Consider the following 27,028-nt stretch of genomic DNA (forward strand, 5'->3'; position numbering starts at 1 on the left):
TCTTAGCATAATGATCAAATTGAAGCGCGTCGGTGCTTCTAGAAATATAACGTGTTTATATAGTAACACTAGCTTCTGGCCGCGGTTTCACCCGATAACTGCTTCCCGTAGCATGATGGCGCCAAAAACTTTTCTATGTCTTTCTCCCGGGTCTAAGTTACCTTCCCTCTAATTTTCAATTTAAACCACCTTATTATAAAACGTGGTTTTAAGAAGTACCCACTTTAGTAATAGGTCTAACTTTGTTCGGGACGCTGTTTTAAACCTGGTAAAAACGCTGGTATTTTTTAAAAACCACGTTGTATAATAAAAAATTATAAGGTGGAAACGGTTGAGCCATTCACGCGAGATGGCATGAGCAAGAGATATAGGGATACATTTATATATGTATTGTATATATAGAAGATAATAACGGGTGTTGATATCGAATAGTGAAACTTCGATTATTTTTGTGTTAGGAAACTTGGGTATTTCCTCAATTGACCTTCCGAGTGGACATAGGAAATTCTGTTTCGAGTCGAATGCTGCAGACGTTACGGACGAGTGCGGATGGCGGTAGGCTCGATATCACCATTCACGTTCATTAGACTTTAATTAGTTTCATTTAAAATTGAAAATTATTTATGAATAGAATTCTAATTTTGCTTTGTGACATTCTGTGTGGAGGTTTTGTATAATGTTCCAGGCTTTCTGCTGTTTTCCATAGATCATATTCTCATATCCATGTTCATCTTTACCTATAGGTTATGCCTAACTCATTATCCTATCTAAGATCAGCCAGTTCATTACACATCGATCAGTTCCACTCTTTTTCTTTCCATAGTCATACTTAAAGTCATCAAATAGTGCAAGAAAAAGCTCCTAAATAACTATTCTAAAGAAAATCTACGCTGTTAAATACTGGCTTTATTTGTACGGTCGGAAATACCTTTAAACTTCCAGCCATTGGACATTGACCTTCCCATAGATTTCAAAAACTTACGAAGGTCACAAACGGCGTCCCCTTGAACTATCTAACTGTTATACTCTCTGGAATTTCATAAACATTGCGTTGTTACTTTTTTATTATAGAATGATAATCATAATACTCGTATTATGTGGCTGTTATAATATCATCATGTTCCCTTTCGTCGGAATGATAGTAAAAGTGTCTCGGCTTCCATTCGCCGCCGCCGACAAACTCTTGCGCATCTACATTGCAACTTTAATTTACGCTTGATGTTCTTTTATTTTTATATATTATGTGTGTGAGTATGTCTGCTTGTTTTGCTTTTTTTATTGCAGATTGAATAACAGTTTCGAGTTTGGTTTTAAATCTATAGTTAGGTACGTACTTTTATTGAGGTAAAAGGAAGATGTGTATGAAATTATAGTAGCTAGACTTGTTTTAATGCAAACAAGGGCAAGATGATTAAAAAACATATCAAAATATTGCGAAACTTAGTTCTTGGCATCAATCAAACTAAAAATAAGAATGAAATCTCTAATTTACTTATTAGGTACATATCAAACTTCTAAATTGTATGAAGTAGATTAAGTGATTGTTAAAAAAACACGTTTCTGAATTAAATTCAACCCACAGCTATTAATTATCAAAATTAATTAAACGCAAGCGGTTTATGACATTACATTTATATTTAAAGTCATAAAATCTTAATTCTAGATAAACAACCAGATTTCGGATAAAATTCATAATATTTCCGTATTCAACGCTATTGATTAGACTGTAGATACGACCATTCTGAGAAGAAGGCAATCAAACATGGTTGAAACATGACTAGAGGGCATATAAAGCAATAAACTTTTTCTGTTCCCGAGCGCGCTTTACACCGCGGGCGCAATGCCTTCATAAATTATCCTTTATAACGGGCTTTTCAATAAAACAAACTCCTATATTGGTGGCTTATTTATTGTCTGAACACCACTGCCCTATATACACGATGAGAATACAGTCGTCAACCAATTAAGTAGATTCTCGACGACTCGCACCTGATACACAAGTACCCACCGCTCATCATTGTTGTCGTATTATCTCCGAACCACAAACGAATTTCCACTCTACTACTACCAAGTAAACTGTCTTTTCACTGTAATGATACAGTTCTGAAGATATATTCGCCAAGAAAATGATCTACGCAAATATGAACCTTCCAAGTCAATATTCGAGCTTAAAATTGATTGCAACAGTGCAGTTTTTGTTAGAAGAATGTTATTATGGCATAATGGGTTCTCTTTAGTGGTGATAGGGTTGATATTGGTTTGTTTGAATCGGTGCGCGCATTAGATCGACGCCGCCGAGAGGTAGTGTCGCGAAACGCGACCACGTTGCGATATAAAAGGAAGTTTTGTTTAAATTTCTTTATCACACACCAACTGCCTGCACCCGCGCTCGGTCACTCACCGCTCAATCTTCTTACACCATGTCTGCCCGTCTTCTGGTGAGTTCATATTCATTCATATATCTATAAACATTACATACATTACAGTCATCTAAAGGAATATTATGTGAAGCTGCCACATGTTAGGCCGGACATCAGTTACCGTCAAATTAGGACGTACAGGTTTTCTGAGCCTGAAAATGAATACCAAACATAAATCAAGTTGTATAGTGAACATTATAGTATAATTGTAGCATAAATACAAGTTCTTTCAGTAATACTAAAAGTGCGAAATATAAACTAGCCTATCTAATTGCATACCTATTTACAGCAACAGTAGTAACAATGTCACAACAAACAAAAAAGATTAAAATATAACGGAAGTTGGCAGTGATTGCGATCCAATCAAGAACATTGCTTCATTCATGGACAATACAGAAAACTGTCGATATCTAATTAAAACTTTGACACAATTTCTCTTCACGTCATCGCGGTAATTTCACATCTATTGTTACGACCTTGTTCAGTAAATAAACATGGTTTTTTAATTATGTGAAAATTAATTTTGCATTTTTTGGTTAACTATGTACACGTTTGTGAACTAAACGCGTCAAGCAAAAAAGTTCGTACGTAAATAATGGACTTTTCTCGATACAAGTAATGCAACTTTTGCTCAGCAGTGATACCAAATCAATACGTAATTGTATTTTGCACAGAGGGAGACATTTTCATTGTTAGTTAGCTGTAGGTACGTACAACCGATACCCGGAGAGTTTAGAAAGTTGTCTCGAATGTCACGTTCTATTCAAGGCTTTTTTTTCTTAATTTAAGTTATTATTTATTTATCGATTATTTGCAGTACCTAGTTATGATGTTATTTTTTGTTGAAACAATGGTAAAAAGCTATATTTGTTGTGTTCAAGCCATGCCCTGACGCCTAGCGAAATCTACTAATGCTTGCCTTTGCGATTACTTTTCCGTTTCCGTGTGTTTTTCCTTCCGAGTGAACTTTCTACAGAGATACTAATATTTATGGTGAGCAGCGAAGCACTTGAGGTGTTAGCTAGCATAGTGCTTGTTTGTTCACTAACACATAGGCAGTCTACGAATTGTGACGTGAGTGACATTTTTCGTAGTTCGGCGTAGCAATTTCGTAGCAAAAGTAGTAAACGGTTAACGAATAAAGTTTTTTAAGTTATAAGAAATATGTTTAGGTGGTTAGTCGATTTGGTATTATCTGAATAAACGAAAGTTGTCTTGATTGCTGTTTAAAAAAGTTGCGCGTTTTGATGGCAGAGTAGAAATCTCGGCCTAATGAACCGTTTTATCAAAATTACCAACCACTTTGAAAGAGTAGGACTTAATTATCTTCTGTATCGTGACCTAATGTATGAGATAATAAATGAGCTAAAAATATTCAAAGTTATATAGGCACCAAAATCATGATGAACACAAAAACATAAACAAATGTGCTTTTTTATAAAATTAGGTAGGAAATGTCGTCTAAAAAATATGAAAAAGCTGTTTTACGCGGTCCCACACCCTTGCCGTAGGTACTCTTTTACTAATAAGTTTAATATAGCACTCAGAATCCGTAATTGAATCCTGTGATCGAATTAGATGTATGCGTTTGAGATCGGCGGCTTCATGTAAAACACTGATACACAGATGCCTTCTTATACTGGATGCCAACCCCAATGACAGCGAAAAGACTAGGCAAATGATATAAAGTAACAACGACCCGGTACGGCTTCGCACGGGATATGAGTATTTCCCCACAATTCAATGGATGTCATTTATACATGTAAACTCGCCTCCTCTTCAATCACTTTATCTATTAAAAAAAACCGCTCCTAAATCCATTGCATAGTCTTAAAGATTTAAGCGTATAAAGGGACATAGTGAGAGAAAATATTATGTTTATACTATATAGTGAAGAGTTTGAGTTTGTCTAAAGAACCTTTTCTCACCTTCCAGGTTGTGTTAGTCTGCATGGCAGAGCTGACGGCGTTGATCGCGGCGGGCGGCGGCGGCGGCGGCCACAAAAAAGTCATCATCCACGTGCCTTTGTTCGTGAAACATCATCATCATAAACACACCATCGTCAAGCACATTCATCACAAGAGCGGCGGCGGTGGTGGTGATGACCACTACGAGGTTTTGGGATACACTTACGGAGAACCCAAGCCTGCGCCACATTTCGGAGGAGGTGAGCGTGACAACAAGATATAGTTCGTCTGACAACAAGATATAGTTCGTCTAGAATGAAGCTTAGAATTTCATCTTAGACCAGCTGTACATGAGGGAGAAATGAAATAGTTCTTATACGAATATTTGAGCACGTCTAAACGTCCTAAAAGATAAACTGGTTGAGATTGATAAAAGATAAACTACTTGTAAGCAGAGCAGCAGCTAAGAACTCTAGTCTCGTATATTGTAGCCTTAATGTACATATGCCTATAACGATTCATGAAAATCTAACTAAGCAGGCTTCACTTTCAGAGTTTGAAATACAGAATCAGAGAAATAGAAGCTTATAGCGTCAATAAATAGATAGAGAATAATAGAAATAAGCCAGGAAAGCTTGGAACTTCCCAGACAAAAAGTTGTTGAATGTAGTTGTTAAATTATCTATTTTGTATCCTAACTTTAACTGCAGAGCAGGAAAAATAAAACTAGAGAACATAACTCGTTATATCAATCAAAAGTACATTGAAAGTAAAACACATTCATGTACGACTTAGATATTACGACTTAATGTTCGTAATAAACGCAGGTGTCATTATATACAATTGGAGCTCTATCTAAAATCGCTAATGTTGTAATAATTACTCCGACATGAATGTAACAAATGTTGATGTTGTAATTTCAGGACACGGTTGGGGAGCCGCGGAGGAAACTCACGACGGCAGCTACGGTGAGGCTCCCGTCAGCTTCGAGGGTGGTGACCACACGGGCTACGCTCTCTCTTCTGGCGGTGAGGAAGAGTCCTACGGCTCCGAAGGAGGCCACGGAGGATACTGAACCTCAACACACAAATAAAACTGTACATAGCATAGCTTTAAGGTGTAACATGGCATTAGCAGTGAAGTAGCTTAGCAAATCACTGGGAAATTAGCATGCTGTCACAATTCGATTTGGAGTACAAAGCAACATTTACTTTTAGTACAAATTTTTACAATCACAGCACGTTGATTTCTTACAATAATACTCAAAGGGCCCAGTGATATAATTAGCCTCATTATATTTACATCGTTGTGAAGGTTTGTCTTGAATGTATTGTATGTAGCTTTACAGTTTGACTGTAACCGTGAAGTCCGTCTGTTTGTGTTATCTATAAGTTAGTATTAAGGAACAGTTGTTGTGAATCCTCCCGGTTTAAACGGGAATTTGTTAATAATATTATATCTGTTGTTAATTTAAAATACTAGTATTTTGACGAGTGTATTATTTTCACCTTTGTTTCATACATCCTGCGGTCGCTTTTTCATCTTTACTTAATTGTTCCGATGGTATATTTTTAATACGCATTAGAAGCATAAAATTGGAAAGAGCAAAATGAACCCAAGCCGTCGGTATTCGCTGCAAAAAACAAACAGTGACAGTAAACTTTCTAGCATAGCATATCTTTGTTCGTTTTGTGATTTTCCGCGTCTGGATGCGGAGACGTAACAGTCAGATTTAGTTTTTTTTTCTTACGTAGATTTAGTTACGGAACCTTTAAATATGGTTGTCTATGTGTGAGTGTGAATGTGTTGCGCTCTCCTCCGTGTTGCAAGACGGAAGTTGCATGCATGTCTGCGTGATATTTTTATATTTTATTTGTTTAATGCTCTTGATTATACAACGCCACGCGTTGCATTAGGCATGCAGTGTGGTGTACTTTCATCGCAGTATAGATGAACAAGGGATTACAAGTTATAATGAATACGATAATTCGATCTAAGATTCTATTTATCAAATGACATAAATTTTAAATAATGCGACCTTCTTCTTAAATCATTCAATATTATTCATACTGCATGCGTGGGTATAAGTAGTAATTTGTGTAAAAACACAAACAATAAAAATATGCGTTTGTCTAGCTAGGCCTATCCGGATACTTAGACTTACTATGTGTAAATGTAAATTCAAATCGAAATGCAATTAAAAGGTAAATCATTTAGATTTTTCTACCCATCGGATTACAATAGGTAGGTATAGCACTCGTAACTATCATTCTTGTGTCAGATTTTGACCATCAGCAGAGGTAGAGTTTGCCACTAACTAGGTACAGTTTGTATTTTCAATTTATTAACAACAATTTTTTTTAGGCACGGAGTATAATTTTTATTTACGAGTTACTTTGTATTTCTAAGTTAGTCCTTTGACGCCCTATATCCAGTAGTTGGTGCAAATTTATTTTTTTTGACTGTGGTACTGTGAAGCCTTGCTTGTCCGAAGTTGGCTGCTAGTCTACTTCCCAAAGCAAGGCTTCTCTAAATGTGCAAGGAGTCAAAATAATTCTTAATCAGGCTTTAACTGGTCTATGTAAAACCAAATTACAATAAAACTGGCCAAGTGCGACTCGCACACGAAGGGTTCCGTACTATTATTTATAATTATATTGCCGTTATCGATATCGGCCAAAAATGAGCAAAAATCACGATTGTTGAATGGGAGCGAACCAAAATATTTATTTTATTCTAGTTTTCAGTATTTATAATCATCTGCGAACATTTTTATCCTTTGACTACGGAACCCTAAAAAACTAGTCCATGTGTGTAACATTGATGCGAGGGGGCTGCTTTACTGAATTTCTCAACCTAGAAACCTGAACAACACCTAGGTGATACACCTAGGTAAGGCTGGTTGGAAGAAACTTTCTGACTTCTGACAACCCGTAACGCTTATGATAAGATGCTCACCCTTCTACGGAGCCTCCGACACAACTAGAAAATCTGAGTTTGTTCTGTTCATCATCATTTTCATCCTATAAGTTGGCTTCTTCGTTTTGATACTGGCTGTACAACAATTTTTCCACGACATGGAAAAAGCACGATATGAATATTGCTTGTCAATGTCTTCAGGAACTTACTGAGGTAGCAGTACTCATCTAAGTAGTCCCTCACTGGCTATAGCTATGCTTTAACCCAGATTATGGTCTAGAAATACAAATCTACACTGATATTATAAAGCTGAAGAGTTTGTTTGAAAAATTATTTCAGTGTTAGATAGCCTATTTATCGAGGCTACTTTTCAACCGGGTTCGAGCAGAAGTTCCACGGGATGCGGGTGAAACCGCTGGCAGAGGCTAGTAATCTATCATTGACCCATATTTCAATGTGCCTAGAACGTACGAAAGTAGCCGCGAGTAGATCGCTGGCCGTAGCACCTGGAACTGCTAGTAATAAGAAAATACCTTGGTAATCAGAGGTTTGAGCTTTCACAGAAGCGTATTTTTATTTTTTTATGTTAATAGGTACCATGTCGAATTACTAATGTGTTTTGCATTAAAAAGGGACGGTTAAGGTGATATATGGCAAATTATAAGTGCAGTATACTTATATCTCGTGTCTGATGCAAACAAACCCGAAGTGAAATGAACACCTGAACCCTAATTAGATACAACCCAGTTACATCGATAACCAAATCTAATTCAATAGAACTTCTTAAGGTCCCAAATCTGTTCTCCAAGATCTGACTTTTGTGAATAATTTGCTTGAATGGATGAGCAATTTGGAAAGCACTAGTCAAAACAAATTAGCATCACCAATGAACGTTACCTAAGTTACATTTCACGCGAGCGTTCGGCTGCTGCTGAAAAGTTGCGTCGGGACTCTGTCTCGAAAAGGGTAGCGTAACGCATATTTTCCCTTATTCTTATTTTTGTATTTATTGTCTTACTTAGTAGATGCAATTGGACTTATTTCGGTGCTTTTTCACCCGTCATATTTTTCGCAAATGTATTCTTTCGTTCTTTCTATACCATCTGTAATATCAAGAGCACCACTTAACATTTCATTCAGCTATTCAGCTATCAGCTTTAATATGTACCTAGGTTCTTCATTTAGATAGGAAAAGTCCGACTTGCTTTTTTGTAGCAATTTCTCCGAGTTTCCCATTCCCTTGCTTCGTGAGAAAACTCGTTGACAATTCTAACTAAAATCTCTTTCTCAGTCATTGCCTTTCTTTGTATTAAGTACTCTTGGATTTTTTCGTCGAAGGAAATAATTGCTTCTTGGCAAGGGCATACTATACTAAAAGTTTTACTATGATTATTTGTTACTTCTGAACTGATTTTCTATCTACATATACAATTCGAGAAGGTTGTGTTCGGGACGATATTTCCATTAGAGGGAAAGCTTTAGAAAAACTAAGTGAGTGTGTTCTAAGTTGTAACTAGGTCATATATCTTGGGTTTTCTTTAAAGACACAACAAGTTTTATAGGCAAAATAAAATTAGATTCTTTCACAAAGTAAAATAATTATATTGTGAGAATTAATCCAACTTCAAAAAATAAAACTATGCCTACAAAGACTGTTATTATGTTTAAGGTATTTTTTTGTTAAGAAATAAGGCAAAACAACTTTATTGATTTTTATTAAAAAACAACAACAACAATGAATAAAAAAATAACAACAATAAAAATAGAAAACACAAAACACCTACAACTAATGTTCATTGGTATATTAGGAGGGGTTACAAAATCAAAATTATGACAACATTAGTAAAATATCTTAACTAAACTAAAATTATTTGTAAGCTGATGGACCTCCTTATCGATTCCTTAAAGAAAATGCGTCCAAAGTTCAATCAATCAATATCTATAAATCTGGAGCAATAGCATTCAGATTGTCAATAAGATTGAGTCAGCTCTTGTTCGATAAGTTTGACTGAACGCTCCATACATTTACGTTTCGATACTTTACGTATAGGAATTCGATTGAATATTTCCTGAACACAATAACTGAATGATTTCTCATTGGTTACACAACAGCCTAAGTAAAGAATGCTTATTTTTTCTTATTAAATTATTCCGTTACAGTTACGTTGACACTTTAAACGTTTTTTCGAAGAGTTGCGCAATTCCGGATCTAGGGCGAGACGAATTGGCCGTTGTCGTTTACTATTTGGGCTGTAGTAAATAGCAATGTAAGTAGTTTGGTGACATAAGAGCTTTCAGTAATAAGCTAGTTACAGCACCTTATCTAATAACAATAAAGACATACTTTTCCTCAAAACATTGTGACGAAACCTAGTTAATTATACCGAATCTATTTCATTTACAAAACAATTTTTGATTGAATTTGACAGAATTGACCAATTGAATGTATTTTTTACGAAATTATTTCTTCAATTGTAAAAGATGTAATTTTTACAGCAAGTTATCGTGACATAACTATATTTCTAGGTTAAGTTGTGCTCAATAAGTTTTATGAAAACCTATTGGATTTTTAGACTTTTACGATAAAGCAAAACTCATTCAAACTACTATAAAACATTACATATTTGAACTTATAGTTTGCACTTATACTTTTAACTTAGGTATAATTAAAATAACATTTTAAATACAGATATTGTCCATAAAAACTGGTACGGTAACTTATCACGACTTCACATCACAAATTCTACCTTCTAGGAATCTAATATACGAGGGTTTCAACATTACCAGTATTGGTAGTCTGTTGTATGCCCGCCTCTCTCGTGAAGGATACTGGGGTATCTTCGGACAAAGTATTTTCTTCATTCGATATAAATGCTCCGTCTTTACCATCTGATCCCGCAAAAGAGTTCAGTTGACCGTCGAAACTCTCTCCTTGGAAGGACACTGGGAACTCAGCTGAAGGCTCAGCACTAGGCAAGCTTATAGTCTGAGTTGGGGCTGAAGAGGCGAACGGATCGCTCTGCACAGTTCCCGCGAAACTCTCTATGCCACTCGATAGCCCTATAGTAGGCGCCGGTGCTGATGCAAAGTTTGTCGGCAGTGCATCTTGAGCATTCAATTCTGCGTATGGATCATTCGTCGGCTGAGCGGCCGCACTGCGAACATAGCCGAACGTCGCTGGGAATCTGTTCTGGAGTTGGTTTACAGTCGTGAAGACATCATCATCTTCTTCGCCTTCTTCGGTCACCTCGTAACCATGGCCGACGCCTTTGTTAGGGAGGGCGCCAGGAAGCGAGTCGAACACTTTAACTTGTTTAACCGTGTGGGTTACTCCGTGCACACGGGGCACCTGAGGGGAAGAGTAGTCTGTGCTCGGGATGCCTCCATACGCAGGCACTGGTGGGGAATATGACGGTGAATATGAAGGAGAGTAGTCGTCCTCGTAGGAGGGAATTGCGCTGGGCGTGTAGCTGAAGCTTGGCACGACGGGCGCATCGTGGTGATGACCGTGTCCGTGGTGACCGTGATGACCGTGATGGCCATGATGACCGTGATGACCATGGTGACCGTGGTGGCCATGCTTAGCGTGATGATGCTTCCCACCTTTAGACTCCGTATGAGTCTTCGTATGAACTTTCTTATGATGATGATGATAATGATGGCCGTGCGGAATCTGAGGCTTGTGGTGGTGATGGTGATGATGATGATGCTCTTTCTTTGGCTTGTGATGGTGATGGTGAATAGTGATCACTTTCTTATGGTGGTCATGATGAATGAACTCCGGTATGTGTATTCGCACGTGGTCACTGAAAAAAAGGTTAATTATTTTTGAGACCTAAATAATTTTTAATCGATAGTACATATAAGTAGTAAATAATATAAAATAATTTATAAATAATTCGCTCATTACAGTCGCCACTACCTACATCAAATTAAGTATGCAAGAAACATTTAGTACAGTCGCAGGGCATTTACAATTCGCATTATTTTAATATTATTATTCAAGACCAAAGCTGAAGAACATGGCTTTAGTCTAATGGGACCAAGACTGAAAAATGCATCTTCAAGCTGAATAAGCTAATTTTGCCACCGATAAAAAGCAACAGATTTATTTATTGCTTCTAAGTTTTAGGGATTCAGAACTTCTGGGAAGCGAGCTTTAATTTAACAACAGAATCATCATATTAATATGTGCATCCTTACTGGTGTTTCCCTCCGCCTCCCGTCTCACCGCCCTCCAGGCACAACACAACTAGCACAGTCAGGTACTTGGCTACGTCCATGGCAGCGACACGACCTCCCACAGACACGACAACTGTCCACAACACGCAGTCACCAGTTCAGCTCAACTAATAACACTAACGGAACAGACCTACGTTCACATTTTGTTTTACATCACAATCAATACTTTCTTTCCTTCCCGAGTTTTATTCTTATTTTAGAGCAGTGGAGCGAGCATCACGAGGCAGCACCGCACCGACACCACGCCGCACCGGATTGAGTAGCGCAACATCGCGAGATGACCATTTATCCAATTTCACTTAAATAAACCCGTAATATCAACAAAAAGACAACCATTGCATTGTCGGCGAAGCGGCCCGCAAGACATAGTGGCCACGCGCGGTGAGGGACGATTCTCGCTCTAATTTCCATCGATGCAAAGTTCTTTTCGCGGGCCCGGAAATAAGGCTGCGTTTTTTTGTTGTCGCTGTGTGTAATAACTATTTCACTACCGTTCCAAACGTCGCATTCTTTCCGACCGCAAGGTAGATGCTGTAACACAGTTACGAGGGCTCTGAATACTACAGCTGTTCGTTTCAGTTCAACTTCTGGATAACCCAGTTAAGATGGAATGTGCTCGGCTATCACTTATATAATAGGTTTGAATTCATTGCTCATTCAATACAAATCTGAGTCTTCCGTTGAATGAACTCAATAAAAATAAAAGCTTTGAAGAGTAAGGTCGATTACATCGATTAGTTATTTCTATAAGTGCGGGGTGGCGCTTGGCGTCCAATAAATAAAACATGTTAGGGTCAGATTGGGATCATAAATAACTCTTTAGAGTGAGCCCATTAAAATTTAATCACTCGTTACGATTGAATTTATTGATTTTGTGGTATTGACTATAGCTTTTTGTGTTTGTTAAGTTTTATAAGTTCTTGCTCAGTAGTCTTTAGAATTCCATTCCAGAAAAATGGTGCGTGGCAAGTCTCCTAGGTACATACGCCCAGAAGATGGCATTTTATATCATGATGAATTATCAAGAAAAATAGTCCAAGAAGCTTTTCTACTACTCCAATAAATAACTGTACAATAAATCGTTTTATCCTGATATCAAAATTAAATGAAATGTTATTGAGAGAGCCCTTGTCTGAGCATACGAAAATTACAAGGTAAGTCCTGGATTTTGAAATTAGGGTTCCGGATTTTGACATTAGGATGAAGGTAAAGTTAATAAAAAATAAACCAATGTCACCTTATGATATTTTTTATTTAAATAACAACCTTTTACCTTAAATAATAACTTAGTAAGTACATAACTTTGGAAACCAACACTTGTGCAATAAATTAAAAAAAGCTTTTCTTAAAAACAAATATACAAGCAATTAGAGTAAATTAAAATAGCTTGTAACATTAGAGCTTTTAAACATAGAGCTTATAGTTTAGGACTATGTGTTTGGTAATAAAGTCTACGTTTGAAAATGGTTAAATAAGAGCAATAACAGTCTTTCACATAGCTTATCAAAAACTGAATATAAAAATGAAATTACATTTTTTATGTTATATCCTACACAGGTACATATGTGTGTAATAAGTATTAAAAGATTTCGAAAGTGAACGAAAATAAAGTAGCTACTATCTAAAGTTATCCTAAGAATAAATTACAGGAGCATTGCAGAGAGATCAACATAGAATATTAATTATTACACACTAGACTAACAGAAATACTTAAACCTTACTTTACTCGCACACGAGAGCCCATTTTGAGTTCTGACGACGGTGACTTACACTTGTGTGTGTAAACGTGTCATGCACAATATCTTTGTATGACTTGGCGACTCGACATTACTCGACCAAGCGTTCCCGTAGTCCCGAGTTTACGCATACAAAGACAATGTGCATGTATATTCACCCACACGAGCACGGATCATCCGCTTTCAGGAGATAAAGTATCTACGAGTATGTCGTTTTTTAAGTGACATTAAAGTTGGTTTAAGCATTTGCGTAGGCTGTATCAGTCGATATGTAAGTGAATAAGTCAGTCTTAAGTTAACATAGCTTAGTGAAGGTTCCACCAACTATAACTTTGATAGTTAATATTTATTTGTACAATACTTTTAGGTTCGTCTTAATCTACCCGCTAATTTATAATACTTTAAGTTCTAATTAAGTTACATTACAATCACATTGAAGAAAACGTAAAGAAAATTAATTGATATGAAAGATTTTTCGGTATTATTATTACAATTGCCAATGGAGACTTGAAATATTATAGAACTTCAGCATTTTTGTATAATTTTATGGCTTGCAGCATCCCGTGAAAGCAAGGGTGATATTTAACCTGCAAGAAAAAAAATTATGTAAAATAAATTCAAAACAATATTTAACTAGTTTTATAGAGAAAGATATGTATGTCCATGCAACATGTAAGAATGAGAGAAATAATCACCATAATTCTAAAGGGAAAAGTGTCATCATTGAAATGAAATTGTTTATGCCAAAAACTGAGGTATGATGAATACTGGGGCCGCGAGATTGTTCGAAAGAGTTACCGCGGCCCTGGTACATAAGGGGGCTTAAGAAGAAACTTGATGGGTTTTAGTCAGTAAGACTCTGACACTCCCTCACGCTGCCAAAGTGCCAACCCACAGGGAGAGGGATGATTTGATGATTTCCCATAAAAATAAATGTTTGATGACACAAATGGCAAAAACTACAGCATACTAACCTAATTCCTTCTATAGAGAGGAACAATGTGACGTTTAGGCAAACCCGGAATCTCGTGCGATGGGACGTCCGGGATCTCAAGCGGGACGTCTAATAAAACGTCGGGTAAGAACTCCGGGATCCCAATCCCGGGGACTGGTTGGCTGTGTTGTCCTATTGGCAAGTCGTCGTGTAGGTGGTGGTGATGGAAATGTTCGTGTTCCTCGACTGCAAGCGCCTGTTCCATGTGGGGCTCCCGATGCTTGTGGTGGTGGTGAATCGTCTTATAAACTGTGTGTGTGTGCTTTATCTTCTTCACTTTGTACGGCACGTGGATGACAACCTTCTTGTTGCGCCTGTTGATGACATATAGATAGTTTTTTGTTTATAATAAGTTGTAAAAAATACGTTTGTTGTTTATAATAAGTTGTAAGGTCTTCAAATGTTAATGTTTTGGCAGCAAGTATGCTCAAAGTACGGCTATCAGAAGTTGCTAAAATGAAATACCGGAAAAGGGAATGTATTCAAATCGACACTGTTTTTTTAGGGTTCCGTACCCAAAGGGTAAAATGGGACCAGGCTACTGTGATAATTAGACAGTAGAATTTTTTACAGATCATGTACTATTTTTGCCGCTGTTACAACAAATACTGAAGACACAGTACATATTTGCACTACCTAACACCTAACTGCAAAAATCTTTTTGATCGTTTTACAGCAGTGGTTCTTAACCAACCGGTGGTCCAAGTGGTCCGCGAAGCTTAGCTTCGCGACGTTGCTATACGTTATCTAACTTAATTTTTATCGACTTATAATTGCGAGCGGGGGTTTTCGCATGGACGTATATCGGGTGTGTCGTACCTAGTCCCCCCAATCATGAAAATGTATGTTTGGGCTACATTTTACGTAATATTTGGTTTAAGGCGAGGAAGTGGTCAACAATAATTCCATAACCGGCACGCGCATCTAAGGCGCCAAAAGGGGTCGGAGCGTCTGAGCGGGGCGAGGATAACAATACGCGCGCTAGCTTATAACTAAAAGTCGTAAGCGACAAAATGGTTTTGTAATTTTAATATTTAGAAATGATAATTTAATAAAAATTCCTACTACAATTTTAAAGAGTATGTATATACTCAACTACTAAAAAAGTTAAGAGGCTTAAATCGGTCCCGTTTGCCCATAATATGTGAATCTCTTTTTAAAAAGAGGTATGTTTGATATATTTTTCTCTGTTATAAAAGTTACCTAATCATGTTTCTACAACTAACAAAATAAGGTTTATATCATGAACTTTCAGGTAACCAAGTTGTATTTTGATCCGTTTTGTATTTACTGAGAAAAATTGACATCCTTGGCGCCAAAAATTCCAATTCGTCCTCTTAAGTCCGATAAAAATTTCGCGCTCGCTTCGCTCGCGTATTCAGAAACTATATGCCCTTATTTTTGCATTTGTCAACAAACAAAAAGTTAAGTACGTTTGGGCTACATTCTACGTAATATTTGCTTTAAGTCCGATAAAAATTTCGCGCTCGCTTCGCTCGCGCATTTGGAAACTACATAGGCAAGTTTTTCTTTATTTTGCATTTGCTTACCTACACAACTGCCGAAATGCGTTTAGCTTTAATTAGAACTGACCCAAAAATTCAGATTTTTTTTGATAAATAATAAAGAAATGAGTGCTAATTTAGGTAAACTGATAAGGAGGTCCCCGGCAAGACAAACTTTAGTTAAAGTGGTCCCTCGTGTCAAAAAGGTTAAGAACCACTGTTTTACAGAGTATAGAACCCTTCATTCACGATTCCTAATCGCACTTGGCTGGTTGTTGTATAATAGACTACTGCCACTGACATTCAACTGCCACTCAAAAAACTGGAAAATGAAGTCAACACGTCATTAGAAACTAAATAATAATACAGTATAACTGTGCTATAAATTCGCAGTTACATGCAGACATTGTTATAAAATATAACGCGTGTCATACGGTATGCTTATATCACGTCAACTACCTTATTACGGTAATAAGGTAGTCTGTCATCGTTTGTCACTTGTTCTTGGCAAAATAATGCAATTGAAGTAATAGTTAGGTATAGTCGTAATGGCCTTATTTGTACATAGGTACGGGTAGTACGGAAGTCTTTCTTATAGGTACGGGCTCGGGTATGAGGGTTCGATTTCAGGTCAGACAAGTAAAAATGTAACTTTAAGTTATGTGCCCGCATGCCCAGGATATGCTTTCCCGTTTGCGTCTTGAACACCAATCGCTAATAGTGACGGAAATCATCTTTGAAAACCTAGACTTAAAGTCTGAAAATGGCAATCCGCCCTGAGCATGCGAGGTGATTAACGCCCATGACTTATCTATATGTAAAGAAGCATATACATTACAGAGAGACATAAAAATGCATTAAAAAATTCCACTGCCAAGGCCAGCCTCTTTAGATTTTCAGCAAGGTTCACCATTGGTAGGTGAGGCTGGCAATTGGGGCAGGACCCCTCCCGCTTTTGATGAGCAGCGTGCGTGAGGGAGTGTCAGACTAAAACCCATCATGTTCCTTCTTAGGCCCTTTATGTACGGCCGCGGTAACTCTTTCGAACAATCCCGCAGCCCAATCAGGGATGTTTGGCCCCTTACGCCCAGAGACAATACACATGACGAACCTGTTGTTATAGTGTTTCTATAGCAGTGTTTAAATTTACCTACATATATTGTTTATACCGTGGTTCCGTCATAGGCCAGTTATTTCGGGAGTTTCCTACTGCGATGCGCGTGAGTGCAATTGTGCAACGTTTCCTGTTATACATTTCAATCAATTTGGTTTTATCGCTATTGTTTGTTGAGAGTTTTATTAAAATTCATGAGGAATAGTAAAATATTTTAGTGAAATTTTTCAGTATTGTAAATTCAGGGTTCTCAAACTCTTTATCAGCCTTTTTGCTGCCCTACTGCAGGGCACTGACTTCTTCTCATACAGAGAAAGAGAGAGAGTTAATCAACACCTGTGTCACTACGCTTGCTCAAGATGGATTGGCGATTTAAGATTTCTTAATCTCCGGCGCGAAAAGAGAGGAAGAATATAATGTTTGAAAGCTATGTGTAGGTATTTTTGTGTTTTCTGTCAAAAAACACCTTAAACGGATGGACTGGTTTGGATGCGGTTTTTTTTTAAGATCATCACCATTAGGTACCAATTGTCATCATCAATTCTCATGTCATAACCAATAAGTAGGTATACATTCACCGTTGCATATCGTACATCATCAAATAATGATCTACAAGCGTATGTAATGTATCAGAAAAACTTATCTAGATAATGACGTGGAAACGCTGTCATTGAATGTGAAAAGCAAGCAGATTTCCATCAATAAAAGTTTTATTTCATTTTGTGACCATATTTGTAGTAATGATACAAGTGGTCTTGAATTCTTCTTTTCCATTACATAAGATTATGACTGCTTTGATTTATTGCTTACACAAGTTTGTGACACTATTAGAATAGCTATGGGGTGTGAATGTGCAATAATGTGTTAAAAACTGTTCATGAGATCATGTACTTAGTATTTTCTCAACTATGTTGGGGTCGGCGATTAGGCTGACCTCCTGACCGCATTAGCCCGAATAAGCAAATAGCCTTTGGTAAGACTGGTTGTCAGACTCTATCCCTATTAACCGTCACGACCGCCAAAAATGTTCAAATGACAGCCGGGACCAATTGAATGTGCCTTCTAAAACTCAAGAGGAACTCTTTTAAATAAGATGCATGTTCACCCATTCACGTGACTTATGCCCGTTTTCACCAACAATCTCTTAACGTTTTCCTAACTAAGTGTCACTTAGAATAAGGGCTCCCCCAATAATAAAGGTTATAAAGGACACTTAAACTTTGGTAAAAACGAAATTCTTATTTGGGAGATCCCTAAATTTATATATTTGTTGGTGAAAATGGGCATTAGCCACGAGCTTCTCCGACTTGACAGAAAAAATAACACACTAGATGCATCTGTTTCACTAAGTACTTTCAGGAAGAAGCAAGAGAAAGGATGGAAACATGCGTAATTGCTATACTTTAACACGATACTATCTCGAACAAACAAAGTACCGGAACAACATTATAGTAAAGTCAAGTTAAATCTATCTTTAAAACCGGACACCATGTGAAATTACACACTGTCTCACTACCTACTCTTATCACACGCGAAAATGTTCGCCATGGTATGGTTCCGCAGATCGGAAGATGTCTTAAAAATACCCAAATACCAATTTCTCCAGTGAGAGTTAATGGATAAGCTAGTAACTAGCTAGCTAGTTTATATGAAATATAGGTAATGTTTATGATTTTTAAGAAAAAAATACCTATACAGTAATGAACTTTAGATTAAATTGAACCTAAAAGTTACTTCTTCTAGGTACAGTACCTATATAGCTATCAGAGACTACTTATTATAAGATAACTTTAGAGGTAAAGTAAGTAATTGTTACAATTCAACTCACCCTTCAGTACTCACTACTAACAACGCCAGCAATGCAGCCAAGCAAAGAAGGATCTGAAAAGAAAAGCGTCACTACAAGTTAAACTGAAATATTACACAAATTCAACTCTTCGTTATATCTGACACAAGAGCTTATGTGATAATGATGCACTTGACCTCCATATCCGTATATGAATATATTAGCATTGTATAATATCTAGTATCTACACTTATTATCATTCACACTGAATATTCACATTCACTAATTTGCGAATATGGGTATAATATAGAAGGTAGAAAAGTTCGCAGCAAAGCCTCTCCTAATTGCTGTATTCGCGAACTTAACATTATGACCTTACAAATAAGAAAAAAGTTCTTGATTAACTTATGATGACATAATACAACAGATAAAGCATGAGATAAGTAATAAAAATAGCAAAGGCTGCATCATACGCACAGATAATAAAATTAACTTATTCCTCAATTTAACAGCTAATAAATCAATACTAATTAATAAAAGAACCGTGGGAGACAGCAGAACAAAATATGATGACTAATTAGTCGATAAAGTTTTAAAACAAGCTATATAAAGAGTGACATGCAAATTGACAAACGTTCTCATCAGGCGAACAAAAACTTACCGCACTTCTACAATCCATAATCGTATCTATTGTTGTATAACAATGTAGTGAAAAGCACAGCAATCGAACATGTGTTGTTTGTCGCAAAAAATCTCGCGGAGAGATGAGCGTGTGAATCTAAGTCGCTCAATGGCGCGTGCGACGCTTTTGCACACTTACGGAAAATTTGCACTTTCCCACTTCAATACGATGCGCCCGAGTCTAACAACAAACTAGCAATGAATGCCGATGCGCCTATCAATACTTATATATGGCATACATTAACACCAAGTGCGAGTATGTCTACGATAACCGATTATTTCAGAAGCTCTGTTGCATGCTGACTCTCTCTACTATTAGTCTGGAAACATCCAACCCCTCCAGCTTCATTCACTGCCATATTACTGTTGGTCGTTAACTGAGTTACAAGAATTGTGTATACTGACGAAAACCTAATATATGACGCTGCGTAGAGAACGTCTTGCACTCCTGAGTACCTACTAACGATGACAATTTTATTATCTCCCTTTAGGCATTGCTAAGTTGTAATCACTTTTGACTAACAAAAGGAATCTACTACTACTAATCTTTAATTATGGCGTATCATGAACTAAACTGGACGTAGGCCAGATCACTTCAACAAGGCCTTTGTCTTCTGATACATCATTAGGAAGGGTGTGAAACCTGAAATCTTGCAGCCCTTTATAATAACGCAGGTAAAACAAGACGAGGCTATGTTTGTGATTACATACTTATAACGATCATTTTTATGGTCTTTGCGAGGGCTAAGCTATCTCGTCGCTTACATAGGACGCATTTTGAACTCGCAAATGTTTTCGTCAAGGTCAGCAAAAAGTGGCACGAAGCATGTCAGATCTAATGCCGTAATGAAAATGTAAAGCTATATTTTAATAAAGCCGTCACAGATACAGATCAAGGAAATTCAAAATTAATTGAACTCAACCACGGTTGCCGCATCACTGCTTATTGTTTACAACTATTTACCAATAAACGAAGTAAACCACCGCAGAAAGCCAAATTAGACAATTAGCTTACATAAACCTGTTTCATGCTGAATAACTTGCAACCGATTGCTTTGAATAAATATCGAATTATAGCGAAGAAAATGATATTTCTTAAGTAATCGTTGGGACAGATTGACATCGGAGGGCTATTGTAACGTGAAATTGGAAACTTACTGACAACCACGTAAGAGTTCCTTCAATTAATTGCCCTTTGCTTTGCTTTCAGGATCATATCGAGTATTTTGAAACAGTCTAGCGGCTAGCCCTAGAGGACACAGCGTACCAAGGCAGTCTATCTACTTGATTTAGTATTAAGAGCGTGTACGCTCGGCGCGCGATGTCAACTTTAGGTAATTCAACGCAAAAAACCGCGCAAACTAGCGTCGCGGCTGTGTGCGTGCCTATCATACTTCACGTATAGTCACACAAACCATTTTGATCCTTTCGAGTGAAATTGGTAGAACAAAAAATATATTATTTAGTAAATAGTTAATAGCGGGAAAATAGTGTAAGTCTATGGATGTCTAAAATATAAAAGCCTGAAAATAAGTCGTTAATACTTACACTCTTTTGCAAAAAAATCGGGCACCTATGAAAACCTTGGTTTTGAGGACTTTCTGTATATTACATACAATTTTCAACAGTACTAAATAGTCGACAGATGATTAATGACAATGTTAAGAGTTTCTGTATTTTAACCGATTTCAAAAAAAGAAAGGAGGAGGTTTCAATTAGATTGTTTTGTGATTGTTCTCAATTTGATTGTTCTCGATTTCTCAAAGACGCCTGGACCGATTTGAAAAATTGATTGTTTATATGAATGGTAAAGTCCATCCAGACCGAAAAATTGTGGTCAAATAACAACAATTGCCGGAAAGCCAAATATTGGTGAAGAGCTTGGGTTTACCATTGCAAATAAAGCTTTAAGTTATCTATCCTATATGCTTCAAAAGTTATTCGAGATCAAAAGTCAAAATTTGGGTACTTCCAAAATGAAAAAAAAAAAAAATTATAGCTCGATTGGTAACAGACATCTGCAATAAGTGATTTCTAGCCTAAGGAGTCCGCCATATTGGATTTAGACTCGCGACACATTTTTTTTCGAGTTATTCATAGCAAGCCCTTTCATTTGATACCCATATCGTAGGAATGCATTAAAAACATTTTTTTCTCCATCTTGGGTATACCGCCATATTGGATATAGAATCATACATTGTCATTAAAACTGAACATTCAAACAAAATTTCAACTCAATCGATAAAAAAATATGCTTCAAAATTGAGCTTTAAATAAAATAGTAATGTATCAAGATTTGTTGGTCGCGCTTGAAATGTACTCTATTCTCGGTATCCACGGCAGAGGTTATTCACCCTACGCGATGTGACGGAGCGACACGTCCTCTCTGTGAAGCCTTGCGGCGGTCTGGTTTGAGTTGACTCGCGTGCAGCGTTTTATAGTAGTTTTAAATAATTTATAAAAAATAAAACGAGAGATTAAATTATAATATAAAGTTTATGTTTTAAAGAAAGAGTTATATTACTATAGTAAATAATTGTTATATTAAATTAAGTAAGATAGATAGGTAAAAAAAGCATTTGAAATTCACAATTTTTCACATTGTTAAAATATTTTTTTCTGAAAGATAGAGACCTAAATCAAAAAATGTTTTCAACTAACTATAGGCATGGGGATTTCGTCTATGAGTAAAAAAATAAATATGATTAGATTTGCCACTGTTTTCACATGAATTTAAGCTTCGAAATAGACGCTGAACGGGAATTTTATAAAACATCTGTTACGTTATAGGGGTTTTAAGTATTTAAACTACACAAATTGAAATTTATGTTCAATTAACTATATAGACAGTGAAATTACCTTGCGTTATTAAAAAATAACATAGTTATAGGATAAGTAGTTACTGAGAAACAGTGGTTTGAAAAGTACCATTTTAGGCCAAATGGCGCGCGGTTGACGTACACGCTCTTAAATATAAACATTTTATTTTTAAAAATGAAATCTTATGCAATCCCTACAAATCTTGAATACTTAATTGAAAGCACAACTTAAAACAATAATTTTGCATCATTAATGTTTTCTACCATCAATGAAGATGGTAGAACAAAAACATGATAACATCGAGCGTCCAAGCCAACAATTACAATACAATACAGGCATTATTTTAGAATATCAGCGTCGTCTCATTAAGTACGGAGCTAGTGAAACTGATGAGAGCTGAGCAAATTATTTCTAACATTGTCATCGGTACTGTGTTAGGCCAGCTCCAGAGATGTGACGATTAACTTGAAAGTGAAATACTAGACTATGGCCCGTTTTCACCAACAACCTCTTACCGTTTCCCTATCTAAAAGCTACTTTTAATAAGGACCCCTCCCAATTTGACATCTACCTAGATTCATTTTCACCACACTTGTACATGGATCCCTTAAGTAAGTGACAGATTACTAGTTCTACAAACGATAATGCAAAGTCGATATTTTATCGATAAAATGATTTTTCTCTACTTCTTAAGAAATAAACGTCTATCGAGTATATATTACTAAAGCCTGTGAGTTTTTTTTCTTGTGATGTTATTTTAATTTAACTTAAACTACATTACGCTATGTTTTATGCAATAAAACAGTAAAGAGGTTTTCTACAGGTGAATTTTTACCTATGTCATTCGCGCGTTTGTCAAATTGACTGATGTGTATGTGTACATAGAGTGAGGTTAATTTTGGGTTTATTATTGTTGAATAGATAAGTTTATTTTGGCAGAGAAGAGAAAACGAGGATAAACCTTTCTTGCAGAAGAAAAAGACAAACTAGTGAAATTGCTGACGTCTCATAGAGACACAATATTAAACAAAAAACGGATGGGACCACGAACGAAGCCAAAAACAAAGCTTGGATCCAGTTACAAATAGTTTTAATGCGATAGGAACCGTTTACAGGTAAATGTGAATAATATCTGTGTATAATATAAGATATTGCCGCTCAACTGTGTTCCTTGTTTTACTGTCGACTTCATTGTATTTTTGTTCTCCATGAGTTGATGGATTTAAGTATGGGGTTAAAATTATACATTTATTATATTTATTTAGTTTCAGGTGGTGCGAGAAATTGGGAAGACGTGTAAAAACATGCTGCGACCAGCCCACCCCAAATTGAATTGGTGCAGGAGGATGATGATAATGTTTGGTACATCATATGAGGACTAATATTAAAATATTTGTTTACTATCTTTGTTTTAATTTATATATTTTATTATGTTCAATATTAGCCTACTTCTTACCTCCAGAGGGTATCCCCTATCACCTAGGAGATAGGCTCCTCCATATTCACAATTTTCGAATCATTGGTATCTACTGCAGTTTTGGTATTTAAGGCCAATTCAAACCTGAACGATATTCGCTGCCGCTGTGGGTAGAGGTAGATACCGCACGGGTTTCGCTCAGGTATTTAGTATCAAGTATAGTTACCGGCACGGATATTCGGCGGAAGAGTGGGGATCGCTTTGCGCACTGTACACAAGGCAATAAACCAATAAATGGCTTCTGCGCAGGTTAAGGTCAGGGCTCAATATCCGTGCCAGTAACTATACCTACCGCGGCTAGAGCGACCTGAGCGATATTCACTGCCGCTGTGGGTAGAAGTAGGCCTACATACCGCGCGGCAGCAGCGGCATACGTCCCGAACATCAACAGTAATATTATCGCATACCCACTGGGTTTTCTCTGTCGCAGGTGGTAGCGAATACCGCTTAGGTCTGAACAGTCGTATTACCGCATACCCACAGGGTTTTCTCTGCCGTAGACGGTAGCGAATACCGCTTAGGTCTGAATAGGCCTATAGATGTCCCGGCCACCGCGAAACTACATCAGTGATTACCAGATTTGCATCTGTTATGGTCTGTATATTTATGGACATGCAGGACTACCTATTTTTGAATAATTCAGCGACATCACGACCTATTATATTTTTGTATTTTTTTGCTTTTTAAACATGGTATTTTGGTGTTACATAACATATAAAGGTACATTTCACTATCCACGGTTCAAAATATGTTTGTATTCTGTAATGATAATGATAGGGGTTGTTTAAGCAGGCATCAATCGGGCCCCCAAGTTGAAGTCAAATTTTAAGGTTATAATTTGACACCTAGGCTTTGGTGAAAATGAAATTCTTATTAAGTGTTCCGTAAATGCTCCCTAAATTTAGGTATTCGTTGGTGAAAACGGGCATATGATGACAAGTTGACGAAAGACTTACCTACATTCAACATGAATGAAGAAAGACATTTAAGAATAAAAGTTTTTTCAAAGCTAGCTTTTAATAGCTTTTAAATAGTGTAGGCTTGGATCTGGTATAAGACTTGGATCTAACAATGTCAATACTTTTCTTCCTAGGAATATATTTATTTATTAACAGAAATGGTGTCCGTGATTGACAAGTCCAGTAATGCGTAAGATTTAGACCTAATGGAATTGAGTGAAACTTACCCAAGTACCTACTTAGTATAAAATGAGCGTATTTTATCGGCTCTGCAGCTATCACCATACGTAACAAATTCAATGGCAATAACACGGAAATAATAGCAAAAACCAGTAATCTAACAGCAAAACAGAATTCATATAATTTTTACTTCCATTGGCCCACGTAAATTACTTCCTCGGCTACCTACTCTGGTAATCAAATAAGAATCGTAACCGATCGTTAATCGCACACAGGCTTCTGTAGTTCTAATTGAACGAATCATGATATCTACCTTCTCATTTCCGTGTGTTAAGTTCGCAAATCCAACGTAGGTACTTTCTTACTAATCATGTCTTTCTCCTTATTCGCTTGCTGGAATAAAAAATAAACTTTAAGTCGAAGAAAAATGCTCACGAGTATAAAATGTAAGTAGCTAACTAACTGCATACCTGAGTGTTTTGGAAATGTTTCCAAAGAGCATAGCGTAACTCCCAATCTTCGAAGAATAGGGTAGGTTTATTCCAAGTGACGTGATGCCTGCCAATCTTGTAGAAATACATCAGCGGTGGGTTAAGTTGGGGTGCTTCCCTGGCCCGCCGCGCCACTATGTGGTTCACATAGGTATATAGTACGGGGGCTTTGTGTACCCAACATATCAAAGACATGACTGACACGACGACAGCATGAAGCCAGTACCTGCAGGGCGCTGGAATGTTCTCTCCATTCAAAGCATGGTCTTGGATGGTCATGACGATGCAGGCGGCGGCAGCGGCCGTCAGCCCACATGGCACCTCTAACACCATACAACATACGATGGTATAAATGGTTTTCAGGTTGACAATATTCGTGCCATGGTTCACGATCGCTTTCAGGAGGTAAGTGGTCAGCTTCTCTCTGTGATGCCGCATGAAAATTTTGTCTTTGAGGTTATACTCTCCTGTTCGAACTTTTACCTAAAAATAGATCGATAAGATGAAGGCTATGGGATATAAAAATGGGATATAAAAGAAGTCTAAACCTACGTTTAGTTAAACAATCATTACCTGTGAAAATTCATAAAATAGGGTAGGAACTATGAGATATTGTGAATTTTTCTCTCGATCTATAAATTTGAGTAGCAACCTGCTACCGACCAGGCTATTGGTAGCATTAGACGAGCCCACTAAGTTAACAAGAACGTGTTCAATAAGTCCTTCTCCAAAACTGTCTTTGTAAGAATACACTTCATAAAACTCTGCAGCATGATCCAGTAATGTGGAGAACTCTAAAATATCCTCTTGATTCATAGTTACCATTGAGAACCAATTGAGCATCGTTGTGATGATTAACATTCGATGCTGATTTTCGACTCTCTCGAATATACGACGCAAACAAACTTCGAAGCCTTTTCTCAGATATCTGTAAGGTGAGGTTTTTCCATCGTCTTTGGATATGCTGAAGGCGAAAAAATCTAAAAGCCGAGTTACGAACGGTAGCAGTTTTCTGTTGTCGATTACCCAATTAGAACTTTTTAATAGATTGTAAAATACTCGCATGCGGTGCCTCGTAACTGTCTTTACGTCAGTGAACAGAACGTAGTGAATATCGGTGAGCATCAAGTTGAATAACGTCGTCTTCCCTCGATCGAAAAACAGAAGTACTTCAAGAATTTGCTCAACGAAACTCTCGAAAGACCAAAGCGAAACGTCCGTGAAGAACCTGAGAGTAATTTTTATAGTTACTTCGCTACATTCGGGTAATAACTTGTCCATAGTAGATTGGAATCCTGTTTCTGCCTTATGGAACAGTCGCCTGCCACACCAGGACCACGCCTTGGATGTGAGCCTGCTCAGTTTGATTCGCATACCGAAGTAGTACACCAACGTTAAAGCGCATAGGAGAAGATGCTCAAAATCGAGTTCTTGGAGAACTTTTCTATTACAATTGTCTAGTATAAAATGCAGTTTTTTAATAGCTGCCACTTTACTGCGATGGAATTTTTTATCTAAATTCATTGGCAGGTAGATTGTAGATAGTTGATTTATACTCATCTGAAGTTCATTCCCGGATAGGGATCCGTACTTTCTTGATGAAAAGAACATATTTTTTGCAGACAATACTTAAAACACAAGTAAACAAAGACTATAAATATGGTTCAATTATAATCACATGAATACTCGACACGTGAGTGGATTTCGTGGAACTCTTCCCAATTACCCCAACATAACATAATGGTGTGCGGTTTTATTCTATTAGTATCAATTAATATTTGCCTACAATATACCTAA

The 27,028-nt window shown here is 37.0% G+C and overlaps 3 protein-coding genes and 1 long non-coding RNA gene across 4 annotated transcripts; 2 read left to right on the top strand and 2 right to left on the bottom strand.

Annotated features, from left to right (window-relative positions):
- Positions 1-2,325: 2,325 nt before the first annotated feature.
- Positions 2,326-5,803, top strand: LOC110377819 (uncharacterized). Its single transcript, XM_021336844.3, has 3 exons — positions 2,326-2,438; positions 4,356-4,587; positions 5,251-5,803. Exons 1-3 carry the CDS (start codon positions 2,421-2,423, stop codon positions 5,400-5,402), a joined length of 402 nt encoding a protein of 133 aa, XP_021192519.1. The 5' UTR covers positions 2,326-2,420; the 3' UTR covers positions 5,403-5,803.
- Positions 5,804-9,813: 4,010 nt separating this feature from the next.
- LOC126053536 (midnolin homolog) lies at positions 9,814-11,749 on the bottom strand. Its single transcript, XM_049835813.2, has 2 exons — positions 11,450-11,749; positions 9,814-11,052 (listed from the first exon to the last, which is right to left on the bottom strand). Exons 1-2 carry the CDS (start codon positions 11,527-11,529, stop codon positions 10,005-10,007), a joined length of 1,128 nt encoding a protein of 375 aa, XP_049691770.2. The 5' UTR covers positions 11,530-11,749; the 3' UTR covers positions 9,814-10,004.
- Positions 11,750-14,449: 2,700 nt separating this feature from the next.
- LOC110377822 (uncharacterized) lies at positions 14,450-27,019 on the bottom strand. The gene is made up of 5 exons (XM_021336848.3): positions 25,805-27,019; positions 25,211-25,714; positions 25,054-25,133; positions 18,666-18,718; positions 14,450-14,532 (listed from the first exon to the last, which is right to left on the bottom strand). The coding sequence occupies exons 1-3, from the start codon at positions 26,840-26,842 to the stop codon at positions 25,071-25,073; spliced, it is 1,605 nt and encodes a 534-aa protein (XP_021192523.2). The 5' UTR covers positions 26,843-27,019; the 3' UTR covers positions 14,450-14,532; positions 18,666-18,718; positions 25,054-25,070.
- On the top strand, positions 22,698-23,539 carry LOC135117665 (uncharacterized). The gene is made up of 2 exons (XR_010277035.1): positions 22,698-23,239; positions 23,390-23,539. It is a non-coding gene; the product is annotated as an uncharacterized LOC135117665 (long non-coding RNA).
- Positions 27,020-27,028: the final 9 nt, after the last annotated feature.

The sequence above is a fragment of the Helicoverpa armigera genome, chromosome 1, assembly GCF_030705265.1.
Source record: "Helicoverpa armigera isolate CAAS_96S chromosome 1, ASM3070526v1, whole genome shotgun sequence".
Lineage (NCBI taxonomy): Eukaryota > Metazoa > Arthropoda > Insecta > Lepidoptera > Noctuidae > Helicoverpa > Helicoverpa armigera.